Raw genomic sequence first — 24,196 nt, 5'->3', positions numbered from 1 at the left:
GTGAGTATTTCCCAGGGTAATATTGCATTACACTCCTAAGGGGTCAAGAATCAAAACTTGTTTAAAAAAAACAAAAAAAGAGGATTACCCCTTTGTGTTTCTAGTGGCACTGGGGGAAGGCAGGGCAGGATAGTGAAGGATTTTCAGTAAAATTGTAATTCATGAGCCACCCTGGCTCAGTTTATAAAAGGCAACTTGTGTCAATGGAAACTGTGAATACCTGACTTTTCTGGAGAATTAAACTCCAGTTAATGATTCTCTTGGTATTATTAAACACTATTGTCTGCCTGACAGTGTTAACTGTGCTGTGGCAGTCACCATTTTGAAAAGCTTTTCAAAAATAACCTGTAAAAACAGATGTCATCATACATACGTCATCTGTAGCCTAGATCAGGTGTTCTAGACGTGAGGAATTTGGTTCAAAAGGTATTTCTGGCTTGGGAGGAAATGCCTTTTAAATACTCGTTTCACTGAACAGGACTCAGATTATTGATCTCATGTCATAAGCCACTACCTTTACATGGCTAAAATAATACTGTTTTTGTGATGAGTGAATGAGTTCTGGGAATATCCTGCAAGATACAGCACTGTTCTAATTTCTCCTTATGGGAGGAAGTCACAAGGAGAAGAAGCTGAGCACACTTTGACCTTTTGGCTCAATGTCAGGATGCTGTACCACCCAGAGCAGAAAAGATAAAATTGAAGTTTTTGTATTTAAGTAGGAAGATCATGATAGGAGTCTAAAAGGAATGGGTAGCAAACAGTGAAGGACGTTTTATGGGTAAGGAAGTCCATTGTGCGAATCCTAATGGTGAGAAGAGCAAAAAACTTATTTAAAAAGGCAAGAGATCAAACTGAAATTTGTCCTTAATAACTAGTAGTACTCAACATTTCCTTCTTCTCTAATCTATGTCGTGCTCATTGAATGGACTACAGTACGGCTCCAAGGCAGCAGAAGGCCTGGGCTATAATGGTAAAAAGTAACGTAAATGTCTATAAACTGGGGAATGTGCAGTGCAATCCTTTCCCTGGTAAATCTTCAGATACTGGGCATCAAAAGTATCACAAAAATCAGTGAATTTAAATTGCTACCTTTGTATAGCTCACAGGATTTTAGCCATCTTTTAAAGAAATCAAAGGGAAAAAAAAAACCTAAAGGGCTTGCCCTATCATGCAACAAACTTTGACAGATATGAAAAATCTAAACCTCTTGCATTCATTACATTCCTATCCTCAACTAGACTAATCCACTGCGAACTGAAGTGAGACACTCCAGTCATTGCATTTAGGGCACTAGCAGCCATTTGTGGTCATTACTTTACAGATATCCCAAGCTAGAAATACTCTGTCTTGATTAATTCTCTGAATCAACAGATTCAAATCCATCCACACATTGTTGAACTTGGAAACTATCTAAAAGAAGGGGAAAGAGTGTCTTCCTATAGTTGACTTGCAGATCTGCTCCTCTTATTCCCAGCATATTATAATAAAGCTAGAGGCAGTACAGAAGAGAGCAGGAAGAATGATCAAAGGGATGAAATGACCCCATGGAAAAAAGAGGGTTAAGAAGGGATGTGGAAAAACACTATAAAATCACTGTGGGGCAAGAGAGAGGTGTCAAGAACCCCTTTTTGCACCCCACAAAAATGTAGGGTTTCAGGTGACAAAGTCCCACCAAAGAAAATGAAAATCTTCTTTGGACTGCAGTGTTAAGCAGTGGAACTCATTGCTGCAGGATGCCAAGGATGCAGAGGGTGTAGGTATAACGTGGCAAATGGAAGGCAGATAAATCCTGCAGTACTTCCAGAAAACCAGAACCATTGGTACTCTGACTCCTATACTGTTCCTTAATCTACCGTATATGTGAAAGAAAAACTGTAAGCTACAAATGAGTACTACTCTGCTGAAATCTCAGAATAAATCTTTGTTGCTGAAGGCAAAACCAGATTGCTGTAAAAATACAAGTATATGTGTGCCTGCAAAGTCCTCCTCTTCATGTCAAATGAAAGACGTGCAGTGAAATTGTGACAGTGTGGATTCAAATCACGTGGGCTGATTTGGATATATGAGTTTTCCTGTCCTGCAGTGCAAGTTCACTACGGGACAACCACGTGACTTTAGCAATTACTTTTTAGTGTGGCAGACTGAAGCACTGCCTTAACGTGTACCACTCCAGTCTCTGGAGGAGAGGCTGCGTACTTGGGTCAGCACTGGAGACACTCAGCCTGGGGGCCTTTCTGAGGCAGTGGGATAGGGATGGGAAAAAAAAGGTGCCCCTTGCCAACAGCAACCACACCCAAGGTTCCAGCTCCTCCTTCAGCATCTTCCCCAAAACTTGTCTCTGTGTGGTGCCAGCCTCAGCAGCTTGCTCTCCTAACTCCCCATGGTGCTCTTACTGCCTCAGGAGCAGTGGTGCAACTGAGGGAATGGCAAATAAGTAGGTGGTTTCTTGAACACTGGGCGGAAAAAAGACACGGCATTCCTGTAAGTTTTCAATACCACTGCAAAACAGGGAAACCAAGACTGACATAGATATTTAATCTTACAGTTTAAATTCAGCCTGTGTCTTTTGCGGGGATTAGTATAAATACGCGATTATAATGAAGGCTAATAAATGTGAATATTAGTGTTCCATAAAGAGGAACAATTCATGTCTCTATACCCTAGCTATATCCTGACAGGAAAAATTATTTTGCAGGGGGTGAAGAGTTATGTCAAGATAAAATCATAGAGCACTTTGCACCAAAAACGTGCTAAGCATTCAGCAGCGTTTAAAAATATACACTTCCTGTATGCCACATATGTGTTAATTTTATTTACATATAGTACAGACAAGCATTTTAAGACAACCGATGTCTGGGCAAAGCAATATGCACTTTATTAAATTAATATACATGTCAATTTAATATTCTAGTGCTAAATATGTGGCTATATTTCATATTAAAGTGTCCGTGTCTGTATTTGAATGTGTAATTAGCCCCAAGCCTGTTCTAGTCTCCCAATTTAGTTGTTCAAAAGTGCAGGTTTTAACGGCAATACTTTCTTGAAAAGATCTGGGAAAATAGTTGTGGAGTCAGTTCCTACAGAGATTACAGAAAGCGCTTGTCTGAAGGATAAAATTTTGCTTAAAGTCTCTTCGGTTCTGCTTCTTATCTAGTAGTCACAGTAATGTCAAAATATCTTACTATTTTTTCATCAGGGAGCAGATAATAACTCAAAAGCCTCAGCCAAAACAAACTCTTTGAAAAGATCTTATGAAATCATTTCTCCTTGCAAATCCATAAAAATCGCCTCGGACTCCTTATCAATAGAAAGGCTTAAAGAGGGTGCAGAAGTCATTGAATTATGATGTGCTGGTTTTAATGAAATTCCACTCCTGCTGGGATGTTCCCTGCAGATTTTCCATATTTCAGCATGGGAAAGGTTTGATGCTTTCCTGCCAGTGCCAAGAGTTAATTGAAAACATTTCAGGATAAATTCAGCTTGGGGGCCAACGCTCCCATTCCTTCATTATTCTTAACAATAATGGAGGAGTAATACAATTATTAATAGGCATGTTGTATCCTCTTAAAGTGGCAGTGTGTTTCTGAAACCGTGTCTTTCACATTCTTTTTCTTAAGCAAATCTGAAACAAACAGAAGAATAGAAACCTTAGGAGAAAAGCAAGCCTGGCTGGTATATTCTACTGTTCATCACTTTTTCACCACAGTGAGCATTTAGCAGTTGTTAAATACAGGTAGCTACCTAAAGTAAATGAATTAAAAAATAAAAAATCACTCATCTAGCTTAGAATTTCCTGAAGGTTTTTATGATTAAAGTCTCATCCCTGGTGTGATACTAAATTATTTTCTTTGAAGGTGTCTATATCCTCAGAGTTATTCAAGGAAATTCAGAAAAATGAAATGCAATTTTAAATAAAACTGCCATAGTTTAAAAGATTAAATCAGTTTTGAAATCGCATATCCTTCTGAGGATTTATGGTTTTAGTACAATGAAATAACCTTTTTTTTCCCCTCCAGAATACATTAAATAGTCTTGCTGGCCCAGGGCTACTTATATGTTATCTCCCAAGGTAAACAATTTATATTAGAACCTTGCAGAAAATAGTATTTTTATTTCATTACACTTCCTTTGACCTAAATTCTCAACACATTCATTGCAATTTTGTCAGTATTTAAGCACTCCTGACAACTTAAAGGTTGAAACTCATTATAAATAGTTAGGGAATTTTTTCCAAAATAATGTTATGTTTTCACTTAGTTTATTCTAATCACTGAGAATTAAGGAATTGGGACAAAAGGTTTACCATTATTCTCTCCAAATTTAAGGCAAAGTTCTGAATACATATTTGTCTTTTCTTCACACTACTCATCCCAAAAAAGACAACACAAAATATAAAGCAGCTCTAACTGTTTGCAGAACGATTTTGCCATAAAGCTTTCCCACTCAAGGAACACAAAAATAGTCCAGATAAAAGGAAGTTAAAAGATTCCTACAAGCTACAAGGAGTCAAGGCCACATTTGTATCATTTCAAAAGGCTGTATCTGACTTGCTACAGTGATCCCCATTTTTTTAACAAAAGTCCTGCTGGCAAAAGCCTATGATGGAGTTCCCTGCCCATTTTGGCAGCAGACATGACATTTAGAACTGCCCCAGTGTAGAAGACTCTCCGGACAGAGCTGAGGTAGTTTAACCAGCTTTCTGCACCCTGTCTTCATCTCCTCAGGTAGAGGGACAGCAGGGGTAAAAGGGAATAAGGCTGGAACACTTTTTCAAGCAGCAGTACCCAGCTGCTGTAGCATGCCAGGAGACAACTGGAAGGCAGGTGTAGTTTAAAGCAGTTTTCAAACCCTGGTATGAGGGTAGGGCCTGGGTATAATCAGGGCCAGGGTTAGGAACAATTTCTGCCTCAGCTATCCCTACCGCAAAACAGGAATATCTGACGAGTCAGAGCTACCAGTGTGCAACCATCTACCTCGATTTGCACAGCAGAGCACTGAGACCATGCTGGGCTTCAAACCTGGGCTGAGAGAGCATCACCTTGCAATGCTTTTCACTTGTTCTCATAAATTTAGCAATTTTTCCCCAGCAAACTGTTAGAGAAAATCAAATTTGCTCCCATGAATATCAAAAAGGCAAACTTCAACTAGCTTGTACATACAGCTTACAGGACAGGATGCTTCTTAATACAGAGGAAGCACTTGGTTTCCACAGCTCTTTTCCTTGGTTACCACACACATGTCTGAGCAAACCAGACAACATTCTGACCAAAGTGTTCCCAGTGAGCTCTGAAAAGAGTAAGAATTATTTCTGAATACAATGGTTTATACTCAGACTCCATATGCAGTCAGTATGTTCTAAAATTTAGCCTAATATTGACAAAAATAAAATCACTCAATATTTGTACAGCCCCAAGAGAAAAAGTTGCATGGTTTCACAGATTTCCACAACTTTTTTATCTACTTCTTTTCCAGACGTGTCTTCTCCACTCTAGCAATAGCTCTTGCATGTTCTTCAACACATCCAGACACTGATCTTTACTCACACCAGTAAGTTTTTGGCCAGCTCTCTGAGCTACACCAGGCCAAACCCAAGCGTAAGTTGACTGTTGATTCACATAACCTTGTGTCTTCTCAACCATCATTTATCTAACTGAGTAGTTTTTCATTCTACATACAGTGATAAAGCCATAGGCTAAATACTGACATCATACACTACTGCAAACTCAGACTACCTCTAACAGGAGTCAATGATTTGGAACTACTCAAACAGGACTGCACACCATGAAAAGGCGAGACATTTTGGACAAGCTATTTGTCACAAATGTTCTCTCAGTCCTTTCTATACAATACACACTCTGATACTGCATTTGATTCCATGGCCTCAATTCCTGAGATGCACAGACCAAGACATAAGTCTATACTTGACTTCTCCGTGTCCTTTAGACTAATTTGCAAACATATGGTATATGCCCAAATACACTAATATGAAAAAGAAAAGTAAGATAGCATAAAAGTTGCTGTGGACTGCTGTTTTACTTCCTTCTATAATCCACTTTCCCATGACATCCAAAATATTTTTATGAGTTTAGAATGGCACTGTAACTCCTGAAGAGAGCTAACATGGAGACCACCACCACCACCACCAAGTAATTAGTCTGATGGCACTTTCTTTTCCACAGTCTAAAAGCATTTTGTGATTTCACTCTCCCGTGTCAGAACGCAACAGCATTTCAGAAGACAGGCAACATCCTGGTACAGAAGTTTTCAGATTTAGGTGTCACCACGATAAAACTACAAAAATCATGCTTACAATAGCACTTCCTCAACTGCAACCACTGGTAGAATTAAAAGAAGGTTTAGCGTCATTGCCAGTGGATGACAGGAAACTGGAGTGCTTATATTTGTTCTGTTTAAAACATCTAGCCTCATGTATTTTTTCAACAATGAAAACTAGCGCAAGCTAAGTATACACTCACACCATACAGTAGTGATTGCATTATTTTATTAAAAGACTTTATAAACAGATGTGGCTTGATTTCCGTATTAAGAGATGACATCTAGCAAGCTATGTTTATTTCCATGAGGATGTGTTTTGTGACTACACAGAGCACTGTAATCTCTCAGATAGCACCATGTTAAAAACACAGACTGTGCCCTCACTGTCTATACATGTATGTAGGCATACTTCTAAGGGAGGAGACTCAACTGTCTTGTATTCCTGTTGTTTCGAGGCAGCAAGATATTGTGGTGACGAGTCCCAAAGACATGTTTATAAACAAGTACTTCTCTCTTGGAAAGGAAAGAGAGGTCCCTTCCACACATTCAGTTTCCTCCATATTCTCTTCCCAGTCCTATCCTTCCCTTTTCCAATCAAACTGCCCATTTTCCAGTTCCATAGAAATCATAGAATCATAGAATCATAGAAAGTTTTGGGTTGGAAGGGACCCCTAGAGGTCATTGAGTCCAACCCCCCCACAGCAAGCAGGGACACCACTAACTAGATGAGGTTGCTCAGAGCCCTGTCCAACCTGGTCTTGAATGTTTCCAGGGATGGGGCCTCCACTACCTCTCTGGGCAACCCGTTCCAGTGTTTCACAACCCTCATTGTAAAGAATTTCTTCCTTATATCCAGCCTAAACCTACCCTGTTTTAGTTTAAAACCATTACCCCTCATCCTGTCACTGCTGTCTCTACTAAAAAGATTGTCCCCATCTTTCCTATAGGCTCCCTTTAAGTACTGAAAGGCTGCAGTCAGGTGTCCCCGCAGCCTTCTCTTCTCCAGGCTGAACAAGCCCAACTCTCTCAGCCTGTCCTCACAGGAGAGCTGCTCCAGCCCTCGGATCATTTTTGTAGCCCTCCTTTGGACCCGCTCCAACAGTTCCATGTCCTTCTTGTGCTGAGGGCTCCAGAGCTGAACGCAGTACTCCATCAGACAGACAATTTCCTTTTCCTCATTATATTCCCTTACATCTCAGTATTTCCCTTGTATTATACTTCCTCTCTCCCTCTTGTCTCCAGGTTCTGGACTAAATTATGTGTTTTGGTCTCCACTCTCCTCCTACACTTCCACTGACTCCTTCCCAACTATTTTCCACCCTCTATGGCCTTGTGGGCATATGTAACAGCTACCGCTTCTCCCCAGCTTCCCTGCATCATCATCTTCATTGAAGTGTGCCATATACATTCCTGAGCCTGATCTCGCTCTGGATCTACCCAAAATGCATCTTGGATTTCCCACTGTCATGGCAACATTAAAATTACAGTAGAATTACAGTAAGTTATTTAGATGGAACCTCTGGAGATCATCTACTCCCAACTTCTGCCAGAAGCCATACTCCAGTCACACTAGATGAAGTCAGCTGAAGTCAGACTTGCTAGCCAAGTCTTGAAAACCTCTAAGGACGGAGGAACTGGAGTTTCTCTGGGAAACCTGTCACACTGCTGCACTGCCTTTCTTGGTGAAGTTCTTCCTAATGTAGTCTTTACAAGTCCCCTTCCAGCAGCTATAGGCTGCCGTCAGATTACTGGCAGCTTTGTCTCAGCCGGACTGAAGTTCAGCTCCCACATCTTCTCCTCACTGGTCACAAACTCTTGTCATCCTGGCAGCCTTCCACTAGCCCCTCCAGTTTCTCAATATCCTTCCTGAACCTGGAGGGGGAGTTGTCTCAAAACTAGACACAGTGTTCAAGGTGCAGTGTCATGAACACCAAGAACACGGGGATGATAACTTCCTTCTCCAGCTTCTGGAGATGGGAAAAAATCCTCTCCAAATATGAATATTCATCTTATTTCTACATTACTCTTCCTTTTCTGGCTCTGCCAACTTACTTAGGCCAGATACCTTTCCTTCCCTCCCCTCTGTTATTTTCAATCTGTTGCTCAACTAACCTCTAGATAATTTTTTGTAGCTTCTTCCTCCTTATTAGTAAGTACACAATTTGTTCATTCTTCAAACCTTCCCTACACAATGGCCATATTCCTTCCTCATCCTTTCTTCCTCTCAACCATCCAAAATACCACATCCGAAAGTGAATCTCTCTTTACACAGCCACGTCTTTTCTCTGTATCATTTTGTAATGTATTTCTGGGTTGCCTACACCTCATGCTTCACCTTCTGACCCATCCTACTAAACCTCAGTCTGTCTGTCTCCTCATTCCAGGGTGTTCCTCCTTCCCTCCCTGACATACGTTCAAGATATAGTATTATCACTATGTCACTGTGTGTTTAGAAAAATCTCTCCTCATGCACACTCATCCTCTGCTATAATACCCACTTGGCTCATAACCAGTTCATGAAAACAGCTTTACAAAAATAGGGGGGTTTTGTCAATTACTATTTCGATTTGGGGCACCAAATGCTGATCACTAGCAGCAACTGCATAAATCATCCCTCTTTATTGTTTTATTTTTATGCCCTTCAGTTACATTTGCACTGCCTGAGTTTTGGAGGTAAATATCCAAAATATTAGCTGAAAGCTTCCTCAGAAAGCAAATCTTTCCCACATCCTTCCCCGCAGTTCCTCTTTAAGAGGTGTCAGCATGGCTGAGAGAATGAAGTGGCTCCACATTGTTTGCCTGAACTATTATGTGTTTAACATTTCCATAACAAAAGTGCCACTCGACTTCTCCCCGATTAATGCAGCTCGAGGGCTCTTGTCCTCCTTTAATAAAACATTGTTGAAATCATTTATTTAGAGCCCCTGGTTACTAGTGGGAGAATGACCATCTTTGTGCCAAAATATAGTGTATACAGTCCACTATTTTGTAGTAGATCATTCTGTTATTTAAGAAATTGATTAAATGGATGTCTTAGAAAGTATTTATGCTAATAGCGCATTACTTATGTCATTCAGACAGTCAATGTGAGCCTTTTCAACTGTCTAGCAGCCAATGCCTCAAGTAAAATACAGTAACTTTCAACTTTACTGCTTACAAATCTGTATGCAAGCTTGAAAACTCAGAGAGAAGCACTGCTCTTCCCATTTGAAAATGTTCTTCTTTGCAAGACTACCTACTTTTCCTGAGGACCTGCAATTGGGTACGTTACCACAGGCAGTGTGGCAGTGGGTGATGTTATTACTGAGGACAGGGACAAAATCGATTCAAGGTCTGAATTTGTTTTAGTGACATTGAAGATGCAACACAACTCAGCAACTCAAGCACGTTTTCCGTGACTCAGCTGGTGACGACTTTGTGTCCCACTACTTCTCATACGTGCATCTCGGCTATTTTAGAGCTCCTCTCACCCTCTTCCAGTGCAATTAAAAGAAAAAAAAAAAAAAAAACAAACCACACAACAAATAACAAAACCACAGAGCAAGTACTCGTTTTGCACTGCATTGAGGTGGAATTTCTTGTTCTGCACCTGCAAAGCTGCCTGCTGCCAACTTTGCAGCCCTACCACACATATGCCCGATAGATGCGTGCCTGCAGTGAGAGATCTGGTACACTAATGGCTCTCTGGAGGAGTGGAGAGGAGATTGTAACTAAAATCCATCATGCTTTCCAATGTGACTGAGAAAGACTTGGCCAAACCAGAGCTTTGCTCTCCCTCATTGTAAGGCTTCTTTTCATAACAATTTTGAAAGCTACATATGCCTGCCTGTATATGTTGGTGTATATTGTTAAAAATAAACAGAGACCTTATGTTATGTCCATTGTGATTGCATACAAAAGATTTGCTGTGCACTTGGGTGATCAGTGAAGCTTGAATCTCCCTCTATTTACTGTATGGTCACTGTCAGTTCAATGAACTGCCTCCTTGTTCTTCACCATTGTCCCACACTCCCTTAAACATTTGTCACTGAAGTGCCTCCAAAGACAAATAAACTGTCACCAAGAATTCAAACCTGGTAACTGGGAATAAAAAGGGAGCAGAACCTACTGGATTATTTTACGTGAAATGGTGGAGAGTTCCTTCTCCCCCCGGAAGGGATAGGCTGGACAGGACCTTGACAAGGAGCACTTTCAAATACCCGGACAAACGAGATAAATTCTTTTCCTGTGGAAAATCTCCCTCTGTCAGGGAACATGAAGCCGTTCCCTTGCTTAAAGCTGTCCTTACTACTTCCCTTTACATTTCCAGAATTTCCACTTGTCTCACAATGAAGCAAAAGTAACACAAATTTGATGGACATCAACATCTGCACGGGCATTGGAGGCTGGGGCACACACCAATACAGGAAGCCATTCATCCTGGAAACTGTGCTTACTCCGACGACACGACAAACCCCACAACGTTATCTCCTCATGGGGAGGAGCTCACGGGAGAGAATTAGTTCAGCTGTATCTACTGTATAATTATTTAAATTAAAACAATCCACTTTCTGTGTGGAAGGAAGCGCATAGATGAGTCCTCCCTGCCTAGTGGTGCTCAGTGTTGATTTATTCCAGGCAGATGCTTTTGACAGGAACCTGTAAAATCAAGTCTTGAGCTTATTGTAGCAGTTAATTATCAGTCCTTTTCTAGTGCTAATGTCTTTACTCCTAACTGAAGAAAAATAAAGGCTTTTAGCTGGGACTTAATTTTTCGTCAACAACGAGTTAAACAGGCCTTGTGGGCACTAACTGTTGTCGAACTGAAAATTTGTTTCTGAGCGTCTCTTGAAGAACTGGAGAAAATGTTTAAGCTCATCCCTACACTGTTGTGAACTCAGCACTTGGTAAAGAAAGCTGACTCTTACTTACAAGTCTCACCCAGCTACCCTGTTCTCTCCCCGAAGTAACGACGTTTCCAGCTTTGTTTTAACAATAAGCTTACTCAACCGTTCAGATAACTTTAAAAATGAACTTCAGATCATGGCCGCGCACCGTACTCATATACTTGTCTGGCATCATAGCTATCTGGGGGGTGGTTTATGTGCGTGCACATGCGCGTGTGTGCGTTTACTGCTGGGCAACCCAATCAAATTTGCACCCTAAAGAAACAACAAAATAACCTGTCATTGAAATAACTAATCCAGAAGCAGGGATTTCTAATTTTGTTGATTTATACAACAGACAGATGTGGATTTGCCATCTGTCGAGATCTGGTAAGATGAAAAAGGCACTATCTTGCTAATCTGTCGCCCCCTCAGTCAAAGTTTATTTGTGGTAGCTTTTAAACTTCTGACTCGCCTTCCAATCACGGCATTTAAAAGGAAAAGCTTTAAATAAACACCATGAATAGAAGATAAATAAACTTCCCCCCCCCCCTTCCCCCCTTTCTTCCTTCTCCTTTTTTTGTAAGTGCCTAGCTTGACGCAGTCCAAACTCAAATCCCCAGAGGACTGAGCTCTCTCTTTTGTGTCAATGTTTAAAAGATTTTCCAACGCTGGAGTTTATTCCTACTGCAAACATTTCTATTTACAAGGTCAAGTGTATCAGCACTCGACACAGCTTAAGAGCGTAATTATTTATCTAAGGGCGTTTGAGTGTAGATCAGTAGCTCTGGCAGCAAACCAGGCTTCAGCACGGCGCAGAGCAACTCTGAAAGAACGGTATTACAAGATCTGGTCATTGCTGATCCCTCCAGCCCGTTTCCTCTTGCACTCCTCGTTGCGGGAGAAGGCAGGCTGAACGGCCAACTCTCCTGGGTGCCGTCACGGCCCGCTCGGCGCGCGCGCGCCGCTGCCTGCGCCAAGCCGTGCTCGTGAACGCGGGCCACCTCCGTCTGATGGGTTTCTCACCATTTACTCGTTTGCGTGCCTAGGAGGGAATTTCTTAAGACCGTCGGCGAGAGCAATGTGCCCCTGCTTCGCGAAGAAAGCGTGGCGCACCAGCAGTTCCTCTTACACACAGAGTCAGCGTCCCTGAGTTGCTCTACTCCCTCCTGGCACTGGTGAGTTACCATGCCAACGCATTATAAAATCAACCACTCTTTTAAACCGGTACTTTCAAAGCTGTGTTTACTTCTTGCATGTAATTATTCATTAAAGTAAGAATAGCAGTAATTTACATCTATGTAAAGTATTACAGGCAGACAGAGATTTTTGTTTGTTGCTTGTTTTTGGTTTGTTATTCCGCGGTTCGCTCCCCCGCCCCCCCCAACCGCCCCCCCAGCTCCTCCCCCTCCTCCAACCTCGGGTGCCGAGAGTTCAAGTGTCCCTGGAAAACAATTTCACTACATCCATTATTTAAAGCTCTTTCTTTACTAATTTACACGTTTAGAAAATACAAAAAGCCGTATATATTTAAAACACAGGCCTTTTTTACGCCTCCTATAAAAAAATACACAAGGTTTAAGGCAGCTCAGAAACGCGTTCGTACAATTCTACGTTCATAAAGTCTCTCCAAGTAAGAAAGTTAACTTCCAATCTATAAAATACACAGTACATTTGATGTTCTAGAGCATACATCACTGAATCACTGTTGCTGGTATCCCTTTAAACATAAAATGAAATCTGTACCTTTCCAGAAAAGAATAGCAAATGCAATTATCTGGCATATAGGACGTGGATTTAAAACTTTTATTATTTTTTTTCTTAAATAAATTATCCCCAAAGCATACAATTTATAAAATTGTATATACAAAAAAGAGCCACTGGTAACAAATCCCAGTTTTAAATACTTTTTTTTTTTTATATAAGATTTACCAGAGGTCAGCACCCTGATATGATGAGAGGCAATATAACTTTTCAGGATATTTGTACATACATGTTCTCGAGCTTAAAAAGTGTCTTTCAAAGATGGCAGTGCAGAGCTCTCTTAAAACAAAAGTTGCATTGTTCAGTATAGCCAACAACTCGGGGAAAAAGGGGGGGGGAAGGGGTTTTTTTTTTAATGTCGCTAGGTTAAAGAGGAAGAGACGGCTGCCGACCCGCTTTTGTTACAGGGAAGATGCGTGTGCAAGAGGGAGTGCTGTAAACCACAGAACTTATTCAGCCTGCTGTCTCCTTGGCTTCACCCAACGGCGGATGCGGCGTTCAGCCCCGCCGCGCCAGGGAGGAGAGCGGGGCTCGGCGGGGAGCTCACCTCTTCCCAGCCTTCACCCCGCACCGCTCCGAGCGGGCGGCGGGCAGCCAGCGCGCCGCGGCTCCGCGCTTCTCCCGCCGGCGGCGGCGGCGGCGCCTCGGCCGCGGCCCCTCCGCCGGCTGCCAGCGCCGAGGCAAGCCGGCGGCCATTGCATAGTGCACACTCGGGACCGGCGCCCGACAGGCGAGCGGCCCGCTGCCCGCTCCGCTTGCAGGGCCGCGGCGGCTCCGCCGGCCGGAGGCTGCCGGCCGGGCCGGGCCGGGGGAAGGGTGCGGGCCGGCGCTGCGCGCAGCAGCGGAGGCAGACTGGGGGCACCAACTGCGGGGCACGGGGGAGGGGGGGCGCCCCGACTAACGGTCGGAGGAGTGGCGGTCAGAGCGTTTCACACCGGGCCGGGTCCCCCGCCGACGGCCCGGCCCGGCGAAGCCGGGGGTGGGAGGGGTGGGGGGAGCCGCTAGAGCCGCGGCAGCAGCGGCAGCAAGATGGAGGCCAGGAGCGCCCAGGCCGCGCCGGCGGGCCGGCCGGCGCTATCCGCCTGCACGGGAAAGCCGGGCTCGGAGCCCGCATTGTCCTCCGCGTCGTCCCTCCCCTTCTGGCTCGGCTCCTCCTCGTAATCCTCGTCGTAGTACTCCTCCAGGCCGCCGTCCGAGCCGCCGCTGCTGCCGGCGCCGTTGCCGCCCATGTCGGCGCCGAAGCAGAGGCGGGCCATGTTCTCCTTGACCGACTCGCAGATGGGCCGCTCCAGCCCGTCGCAGACGCAGTCGTTGAGCAGGACGGCCTTGGGCACGGCCAGCATGTCCTCGATGACGGCGCGGCACTCCGGCGTGCAGCGCAGCCCGTTGAACAGCTTCCCGCAGTAGGTCATGTAGCGGCTGAGCGCCAGGCTGCAGCGGCTGTCCCAGTCGCAGCGCCGCCGCGCCTCCGTGCAGCCCATGACGCCGGGGCCGCCGGGGCCGGCGCCCGGGCCGGGACCGCCGCCGCCGGCCGCGGGGCTGCTGGTGCGGGGCAGGCAGGGCTCGATGGCGCGCTTGGTGGCGCGGCAGTTCTCGTCCTGCGCGCAGTCGCAGTCCTCCAGCGCCGGGCCGCGCCGGGTGTGGTTGAGCTGGATGAGCGCCGCGATGCAGTGGCTGGGGCACCGCCGCCTGGAGGCGGCGCCGGGGCCTGCAGCGGCCGCCGGGCCGTCCCCGCCGCCTCCCGCCGGCGGCTGCTGCAGGAGCACCGGGGCGCACGCCTCGGCGTACTGGCTGTAAGCGTAGCTGCACTCGGGCTCCCCCTGACACTGCAGCACCGCCTGCCAGCAGATCAGCCGCCGGCCCTGCGCCAGCGAGCCCCGCGGCGGCCACACGGCGCCCAGCGCCGCCGCCAGACACAGCCAGGCGCCCGGCCGCGGCCGAGCCGGGGAGCGGGCCGCCATGGCGGGAGGCGGCGGCTGCCGCAGGCGAGACGGGGAGAGGCGCCGGTAGGCGACGACGACGACGAGGAGGAGGAGGAGGAGGAGGAGAAGGAGCTGCCGCCCGCGGAAAAGTTCGCAGAACTCCCGCCGGCCGTGTGCATGAGGTCTCCTCGCGTCAATCCATCCGCGCCGGCTCCCGGGCCCTCCCGCCCCCGGTAGCCGGGCCCGGCGGCACGAAGCAGGCGCCCGGGGCCGTCCCCGCGGCTCCCGGCTCGGCGGCGGCGCCCGGAGAGGAGGTGGCGGTTGGGCTGGGGCGGGGGGATCAGTGCAAACCGGGGCGCGGAGGAGCGCGGCTCCGGGGTGCGCTCGGGGGCTCGCAGGCTGCGCCGGGAGAGCTCATGGTGCCGCCCCGCTCCTCGTGCGGGTCCGATGATCTTTTTTTTTTTTCTTTCTCTTTTTTTTGCACAAAATAAATGCCGCCGCCGCCGCCTCCTCGGGAGCTTTCAACTCTCCGCTCGCAGCATCCCGGCACATGCCCGCCGCTCCGGTGCCATTCGCGGTCCCAGCTCGGCTCGCTCCCTCTCGGTGCGGGTCGCGCGTTGCGGTGGCGGGGAGGAGGAGGAGGATGGAGGAGGAGGATGAGGAGGAGGAGCGGTCCCTCCCGGAGAAGCGGCGTCTCTCCCCGCTGGCAGGAAGACAGCGCGGGGGTCGGAGAAGAGGCAGCCTTCCCTCCGGGGTCTCTTTCTCTCTCTCCGGGCGACCGGTGCTGCTTCTGTTGTCAACAAGCGCCGCGGGCTGCGCTGCGGGTCCGTCTGCGGAGCTTTCTTTCCCGCAAGGCTTTAAATACAAAAGTGCCCTCCGAGTAGCAGCGGCGTGCTCTGATTAGGCCTCATTATGCATGCATGGAAAAGCAAACAAACAACAAAAAAAATTAGCAACGCTTCTTCTTTTACGCATCCCCCCAGCCTGCGCTCTCTCGCTCTCTTTCTCCTTTTCTCCACTCTTTTCTCCCTTCGCTCGGCCCCCTTTCGCTGCCTCGACACTTGCCATTGGTCCAGCCTGTTGTCGAAACTTTTTTTTTTCCTTTTTTTTTTCTTCCCCCCCTTCCCCTCCTCTCTTTACGATCTGCCGGAGGGAGGGAAGGGGAGAGGGGGGCTGGAGGGCTGCTCACATTCAAAGCTTGAAAGGAAAGGCTTAAGGAGAGTGACAGCCCCCCGAGGAGCCCCTCCTCCCGTTAAGGCGGCGCGGCGGGGCTCCCCGGGAGCGGCGGGGGGCTGCGGGCTGCTTCGCGGGGACGCTGCTCCGAAACTGGGCCCGCTCCTTACGGCGCGGGGGGGTGGGGGTGGGGTGGTTGGCTGTAGGTTTTACCCAGCTCTCCGGCCCGGGTGATGCGTGTACCCAAACTCACCCCTGATTCGAGAGCCGCTTCCCGAAAGGTAGGGAGGGTCAGGCTCCAAACGGGACCGACTTTGTTCCTTGCTGGGATCCGAACGGAGCTGCTGGTTTCAGTGTGTCGGTCCGCTGAGGGAGGGCAAAGCTAACTCCGTTACTGGTGTCCTGCCACCATGTTAAGTACTGGCGCGCTGTGCCGTCGGTATTGCCGCTTTCTTTCCACTTTGGGCATTCCCCGCCGCTTTTAAACTGGTTCAGCTCGAGAGAGAGCTTTGTGCGCGAGTTGAAGACACCTACGAGGATGCTCGTTGACCGAAACACAGTGGGTCGGTGAAACTGGTAACTCGGTATAGTTCTTCGATACTTGATGAAGATCTGCCAGCTCTGCCAGCTAGTAAAAAGTTGTTTAAAATCTGTTAAAGGGGATGAAATGTGTTTTCTTTGAAAGCAGAACACCTTGCTGGCGTCTTGCCTTCCTGTTACACCCTCCGTTCCCTTTGCTTCGCTTGTAAGGAAGCAGACACAAAAGTACAAATACTAAGGCGCGAGGAGAGGAGCCGGACAAAGTAAGTAGTGGTGCGTTTCCCATTACTTTTCGTTTCAGTGCTACCTTAATTCCAGAGCAACATCGTCTCCAGCCACAAGGGGCATCGGTATCTGCTGCCTGTCAAAACTGGCGCTTTTTTCATCCGGAGACTATCAGCTCCATCTGTCACACAAATTAGGACTAAATCTATTTTCCAGAAACGCGGGGATCTGGGAATGCTGTGCGGTGCGGACTGATGTGTGCCTGAAAGTGCGTGGAAGGTGGAACGGCGGTGTGGTGTGGCTGGGAGACAGTGTGATTGATGCGCTGAGAAGCGTTCGTAAGGGTGTGCTCCATTGTCAGCAGTTTTACAGGCTGCCTGTGCTTCTCCTTCGGCGCAGTTTTGCCTCTGCTGGTGCAAAAGTTTGTTTGATGCTGCTTTTAAATCTGTGAAAACAGGGTTCGGAAACCCTGCCTTTGTCCACCTAGTTTAGAGCCATTTCTTTTAGTTCTGGTTTAATAGCGTTATTAAAAATGCCGGGTGCCACTCAGGCAAGGTGCAGTAAATAAACGTTGCTGTCTATGCTGGGCTTGTCCATGCATGGTTCTGCAGCCCTGCTCACGGCTGGCAACGCTGTTGCTGGTGGAAGTCAGCTGGTCTGGGGTGGGTAAGTCGGAGATGACGCTGCAGATGCTGCACAAAGTGCTGCCGCGCTCGCTGCTGCTGGGGAAACCGGTCCACATTGGTGCAGCTGGAGAGAAGGGGGCCTGGATACCGGGGAGCTTCAGACGCAGAAAGTCAGAGCGAGGGGATTGCAACGGGGTGGGGTCGTGCCTTGGCGTGGGACAGGGGCCTCCAGAGCTTCCCCAGCATGGGAGAGCGGGAATGACTGGCTATCTGTCCCAGCGGGGCTGCCTTCTGCGGACAGCTGCGGGGTGAGCGCTGTCCCCTCCCAGCTCCTGCCTTCATCTGCAAAATCCATCCAGCTCTCCTGTCCTTCGTTTATGGAGGGGAAAGCAGGCCGTTGACTTCGTGAGGGGTGGCCGCAGCTGAACGTCGAACCTCCCAGGAGAGGGAGTAGAGGAGCCTTCGCTGCTGGCCTCGAGTCCTGGCACGGCCGGGAGGAGGCTGCTGAGGTGCTGCCTGAGCAGGAGGAGGGTCAGCGCGTGGTCCCACCAGAGCTGACTGGCTTCCCTGGCAGGGGACGGTGTTCGCTCTGCCTGCTGGCCTGAAGGGCAGGGCACGGCGTGAAGCACTGCATCGTTCATAGGAGAAGATTCTCACATACACCTTTCAGCTGAAGAAATGCAAGTTTCACAGAATCACAGAATGTTCGGCGTTGGAAGGGACCTCTGTGGGTCATCTAGTCCAACTCCTCTGCCGAAGCAGGGTCACCTACAGCAGGCTGCACAGGACCTTGTCCAGGCGGGTCTTGAATATCTCCAGAGAAGGAGACTCCACAACCTCCCTGGGCAGCCTGTTCCAGTGCTCCATCACCCTCAGAGGGAAGAAGTTCTTCCTCATGTTCAGATGGAACTTCCTGTGCTTCACTTTGTGCCCATTGCCCCTTGTCCTGTCGCTGGGCACCACTGAAAAGAGTCTGGCCCCATCCTTCTGACACCCACCCTTCAGATATTTATAAGCATTTATTAGGTCCCCTCTCAGCCTTCTTCAGGCTGAACAAGCCCAGCGCCCTCAGCCTCTCCTTGTAGGAGAGATGCTCCAGTCCCCTCATCATCCTCGTAGCCCTCCTCTGGACACTCTCCAGTAGCTCCTCATCTTTCTTGAACTGGGGAGCCCAGAACTGGACACAGTACTCCAGATGGGGCCTCACTAGGGCAGAGTAGAGGGGGAGGAGAACTTCCCTGGAGCTGCTGGCCACACTCCTCTGAATGCACCCCAGGATCCCACTGGCCTTCTTGGCAGTCAGGGCACACTGCTGGCTCATGGTCAACCTGTTGTCCACCAGCACACCCAGGTCCCTCTCCACAGAGCTGCTCTCCAGCAGGTCCGCCCTGAGCCTGTACTGGGGCATGGGATTGTTCCTCCCCAGGTGCAAGACCCTGCACTTGCCCTTGTTGAACCTCATCAGGTTCCTCTCTGCCCAACTTTCTAGCCTGTCCAGGTCACGCTGAATGGCAGCACAGCCTTCTGATGTATCTACAATTCCTCCCAGTTTGGTGTCATCAGCAAACTTGCTGAGGGTACATTCTAACTCTTCATCCAGGTCATTTGACGAAGAAGCTGAATAAGACTAGGCCGAGTACTGACCGCTGAGGAACACCACTAGTTACAGGCCTCCAACTAGACTCAGCGCCGCTGATGACAACCCTCTGAGTTTTGCCATTCAGCCAGTTCTCAATCCGCCTCACTGACCACTCATACAGCCCACACTTCCTGAGCTTCCCTATGAGGATGTTATGGGAGACAGTGTCAAAGGCCTTGCTGAAGTCGAGGTAGACAACACCCACAGCTCTCCCCTCACCTACCCAGCCAGTCATGCCGTCGTAGAAAGCTATCAGATTAGTCAAGCATGATTTCCCCTTGGTGAATCCATGCTGACTACTCCTGATAACCTTCTTTTCCTTCACTTCCTTAATTATGACCTCCAGAATGAGTTGCCCCATCATTTTTCCCAGGACGGAGGTAAGGCTGACTGGCCTGTAGTTCCCTGGCTACTCCTTCTTGCCCTTTTCGAAAACTGGCATGACATTGGCTTTTCTCCAGTCCTTGGACACCTCTCCTGTCCTCCAGGACCTTTCAAAGATGATGGAGAGTGGCTCAGCAGAACAGCCCTGACTGTCTTAGCCTGTCTCATAGGAGAGGTGCTCCAGCCCTCTGACCATTTTTGTGGCCCTCCTCTGGACCTGCTCCAACAGTTCTGTGTCCTTCTTGTGCTGGGGGCTCCAGAGCTGGACACAGGACTCCAGGTGGGGTCTCACCAGAGCAGAGCAGGGGGGCAGAATCCCCTCACTCGACCTGCTGGCAGCACTTCCTTTGATGCAGCTCAGTATACAGTTGGCCTTCTGGGCTGCGAGCTCATGTTGCTGGGTGATGTCCAGCTTTTCATCCACCAGTACCCCCAAGTCCTTATCCTCAGGGCTGCTCTCAATCTCTTCATCCCGCAGCTTGTATTGATACCGGGAGTTGGTGCAGCCCAGGTGCAAGACCTTACACTTGACATTGTTGAACTTCATGAGGTTCACACAGGCCCGCCTCTCAAGCTTGTCAAGGTCCCTCTGGATGGCATCCTGTCCCTCAAGCTTGTCAACCTTACCACTCAGCTTGGTGTCTGCAAATTTTCTGAGGGTGCACTCGATCTCACTGTCTATGTCATTGATGAAGATATTAAACAGTACTGGTCCCAGTACAGACCCCTGAGGGACACCACTCGTCACCAGTCTCCATCTGGACATTGAGCCCTTGACCACTACCCGCTGGATGTGACCATCCAGCCAATTCCTTATCCACCAAACAGTCCGCCCATCAAATCCGTATTTCTCCAATGTAGAGAGAATGGTGTTGTGGGGGACCATGTCAAAAGCCTTACGCAAGTCCAGATAGATGACCTCTGTAGCTGTTCCCTTGTCCACTGATGCAGTCACTCCATCCTAGAAGGCCACTAGGTTCGTCAGGCAGGACTTGCCCTTGGGGAAGCCATGCTGTCTGTCTCTAATCACCCTCCTGTTCTCCATGTGCCTTAGGAGGATCTGTTCCATGACCCTCCCAGGCACAGAGATGAGGCTGACATGTTGGTAGTTCCCAGGGTCCTCCTTTCCACCCTTTTGAAAAATGAGTGCAAAGCTTCTCTTCTTCCAGTCATCAGGGACTTCACCTGACTGCCATGACTTTTCAAATAACATCAGGAGTGTCTTGGCAATTATGTCAGCCAATTCCCTCAGGACTCTGGGATGCATCTCATGAGGTCCCACAGACTTACGTATGTTCAGGTTCCTCAGGTGGTCATGAACCTGATCTTGTCTTACAGTGGGAGGGACTTTGCTCTCCCAATCCCTGCCTTGAGGTCCATCCACTCGAGAGGATGCATAAACTTGCCTTAAATATATGTTTAATTCAGTGTCTCCTTTTTTTTTTTTCCCCCGATATGCCTTTTCCATGTATAACACGTACCAAAAAATTGAGTAGCATCCTTGTAAAGTTCGAGATGGTTATTTATATAAGAAATAGTAAGTATCATTGAGAGTATTTACCCAGTGCATCCAGTACAGTAACCATGGAAATATTGCACAATACTTTGCTGGACTTCTTCTATTTTGAACTCTGTTCCAATCTAAACTACAAACTAGACCACACATGCTGTTAAAACAAAACAGAGAACAGAGTAGGACTCCAACCCTTTTTTGGTCCCAACAAAGGCAAAAGTAATTGTGAAAGCAACACATTTCTGGTCACCTGTTAAGCCAGTTAGATGAAGGTTTTAAATGACCATGTTCTACAAAGATGAATGTAAACTACACGCGCTGTCACTATGTCAAAACCAATTTCAACCATCACAGTATTATGGCGGTTCTTTGTTGCACACAAAAGCAGTTTGATGTTTTTTGTTTGGTTGTTGGTCTGGGTTTGTTGATTTTTTTTTTTTATTTTCAGATTTTTGAAATGTATACAACTAGATATTCCCTAAAGCAGCTAATAGGTTTGTGCTTCATTTTCTGGATATACTTCTTTGAAATTCATATAATACAAGTTTGCAAGAAATAGGAAATTCTGAGTTTTCCTGTACAAGAAGCATGAAGAAATGAGGAGCTTTGTGGGTAAGCAGACTTCCAGTCTATGTAGGCTGAAGGACAAAAATGAGAGGAGCAGTTTCATTCTTGTGGTTTCAGATTACACAAGCACAAACGTAACAGGCACTCTAGAAGGGTAGTACCTAATTTGGTCTCCTCCGTCTTCTGTATTGGAATTTGAAGATGGCTGCAGTGAAACATGCCACTCAAAAGCATATCCTGAATCTGTTCAATTTAGTAGGTGTCCTTGATGTATCCTGTGATGATATTTGCCTAAGGCCTTGTTTACACACAAAACTAGCTGTGATTAAAATAAAACCATCTTTCAAAATAATTTCATTAAAGTAATAAAAATCTAATTCAACGTAGATTTGGAGTTAGCAAACTGATTTCGGGCGTGTTTCAGTAGGTCTCTAAGCACAGCTGGCTTCATATCATCAAGAAGTGGTGATGTCTTTATTGAGTTGACCTGTTATAAAGGAGTGTCAGACTTGTTTATTACACCTTCTTAGAAGAGTTTCGTTCTTTCCTTGTACTAAAACAAAATGTGTGTAGACTAAATAGTACAGTAAACATGAAGTAGGCATGCAAATATTTCAGAGTCCTGACCCAGATTACCAAATTCAAATAAATCAGTGTCACTCAATAAATAAACTAATTTAAGTGTGCTCAGGCAAGGATTTGCTCTGATTTGACTAGGTCTTTTAAAAAGCAGTTTTAGTTAAGTAGTACAAATTTTGGTATGGTCAGCAGACTAAACTCCCTTTGGTTCATTTGTTCATTTGATTGAAATACCAGAAGAGAAGAATGAATTAAGATGGATTTTTATATGGATGAAGATACCTTGGATAATAAGCAGATTTTATGACAAGAACAGCAGCTACATTCATGCAGGTACATGCATCTTTCTTCCTACACTTCACCTAAAATTAGAAGACGTCAAAGCAGTTAGTAGAGTTCCAGTCCATTCCTCTACTGTGCCCTTAGCTGTGGTATCTGAATGTTGGTGTGAAAGAAGAATGTCTTTGTGTCTTAAAAGTTTCATTTGCCAACGTGATGAATGATTCAGTTACTTCCATATTAGAGGCACAGTATGAGACATTTCCAGACAGCCTCATTTTCAGAATACGTCGAGCACCTAACCTTTGAAAATCAAACTTTCTAGTTTGACATTCAAAAAGGAGTGTTCCAGGCACAGATAGCTTTGAAAATGTATCTCCTTTCTGCAGCTAACAAAAACTAAGGGCTTCAGAAATGACAGAGAAAAACAGTCAGTGATAAACTTGTCACTGTGCCAGTAATAAGCATTAAAATATTGAGCTGGGGCATCTCTGTAACAGCACTGAATAGTAACTGTGGTTTTCTTTTCAGGTGAAATGTTGTGTTCAGGATTTTGATACATCAAAATACACTGAGCCACCAGCCATTCTCAGGCATGTTGCGAATGAGTTTTTTGTTTTTCCTAACAAACAGTAATCGTTCTCCATGTGCATCATGGAGGTGAGCTATGCTGTCGTCCTTCTGCTTCCCTGAGGCGGCTGCTCTTTTCAAAGTTCCCCAGAAGGGATGGATCAGATTAGACAGACGGTAAAGATGAGACTAAAGTCGGTACTTTGGGGAAAGTGGTTAGCAATAGCAGTGCTCTGGAGATTTCCCAAACTCTGGGAACTGAGTTGTATGCTGGCATCATGCTGCTTTCTGGAGCCAGACCTAATATCCGTGGCTGGATAGCCCAAACATGTCCAGACGCCTACAGATATTAGACATTAGAGATGGAAAATAGGTTTTTGGAACCTTCTCCGTGTGTATTGCAAGATTATGGAGTCAGTGTGAGATTAGTCATTGTGTTAAATTTTCCAGTGGTTTATTTTGGCTTATTTTTAAATGTCCTAAGTGATAAGTTAAGGGGTTTCTACCCCGCTTTCTTTCAAAAGATTACTTTGTTTGGAAACATCTCTAATAACTGGTGCAAATTTTTACCACCTTTAAATACCATTGTGCATAGATATATTTCATTTTCCCTCTCAGGTCATTTTCTATCAATGTTAATTCCTGTGGTATTCATAGGATTAATTATTAGAGTAATTATTGGATAATTAGCTATTCGTGATACCCATGGCATTTCAGTTCATTATGCTGCAGGTGAAACTGCTGTTTGTGTAGCATTGTCTCATCACTTTTATCTGATATATTAGCATTCAGGTCTTAAGTAGACCTGAAGCAGACTAGGGTTAGGATTTAATATAACACCACTGCAAATATTCTTGTAAAATCCAGTCAATATCATTTATATTTGCTTCAGTCGGTTCTTCCGTCGATTTTATATATTCACCCCACAAATCTATACAGTACCTGTTTCTTCCATTTGTTCACAGTCTGTGCCCTATTCTGCATACCCTGATTGTGCTTACAGGCTACATGCTGTAATGTGAAGGCTTAGAAATAATGGAAAGGATATTCCTTAAATTAAGGTTCATGTCTCAGGAGAAAAATAGACTTACAGATTTAGACCCTGTCCTTCCTTGCCTGCCACATTTGGCATTTGCGTTTTTAATTTATCTGTAAAAGAGACAAAGTTCCCTATTCTCTGTCTGGCTCTTTATTAAGGTCCAAGTTGGATTTGTTCCAGCCAAGGTCTGAATGAAGTTTGCAGAATGCTTACTTTCATTATATTTGTTTGA

The 24,196-nt window shown here is 46.5% G+C and overlaps 1 protein-coding gene across 1 annotated transcript; it reads right to left on the bottom strand.

Annotated features, from left to right (window-relative positions):
* Positions 1 to 13,635: 13,635 nt before the first annotated feature.
* Positions 13,636 to 15,240, bottom strand: GAS1 (growth arrest specific 1). Its single transcript, XM_075411711.1, has one exon. The coding sequence runs from the start codon at positions 14,867 to 14,869 to the stop codon at positions 13,910 to 13,912; it is 960 nt and encodes a 319-aa protein (XP_075267826.1). The 5' UTR covers positions 14,870 to 15,240; the 3' UTR covers positions 13,636 to 13,909.
* Positions 15,241 to 24,196: the final 8,956 nt, after the last annotated feature.

The sequence above is a fragment of the Opisthocomus hoazin genome, chromosome Z (genome assembly GCF_030867145.1).
Source record: "Opisthocomus hoazin isolate bOpiHoa1 chromosome Z, bOpiHoa1.hap1, whole genome shotgun sequence".
Classification (NCBI taxonomy): Eukaryota; Metazoa; Chordata; class Aves; order Opisthocomiformes; family Opisthocomidae; genus Opisthocomus; species Opisthocomus hoazin.
Note: the sequence above shows the minus strand (reverse complement) of the source record. Positions and strands in the feature narration are given on the sequence as shown.

What these genes read in the sequence shown, in the direction of transcription:
- GAS1 (XM_075411711.1), bottom strand. Translation starts at nt 14,869, where the DNA reads ATGGCGGCCCGCTCCCCGGCTCGGCCGCGGCCGGGCGCCTGGCTGTGT.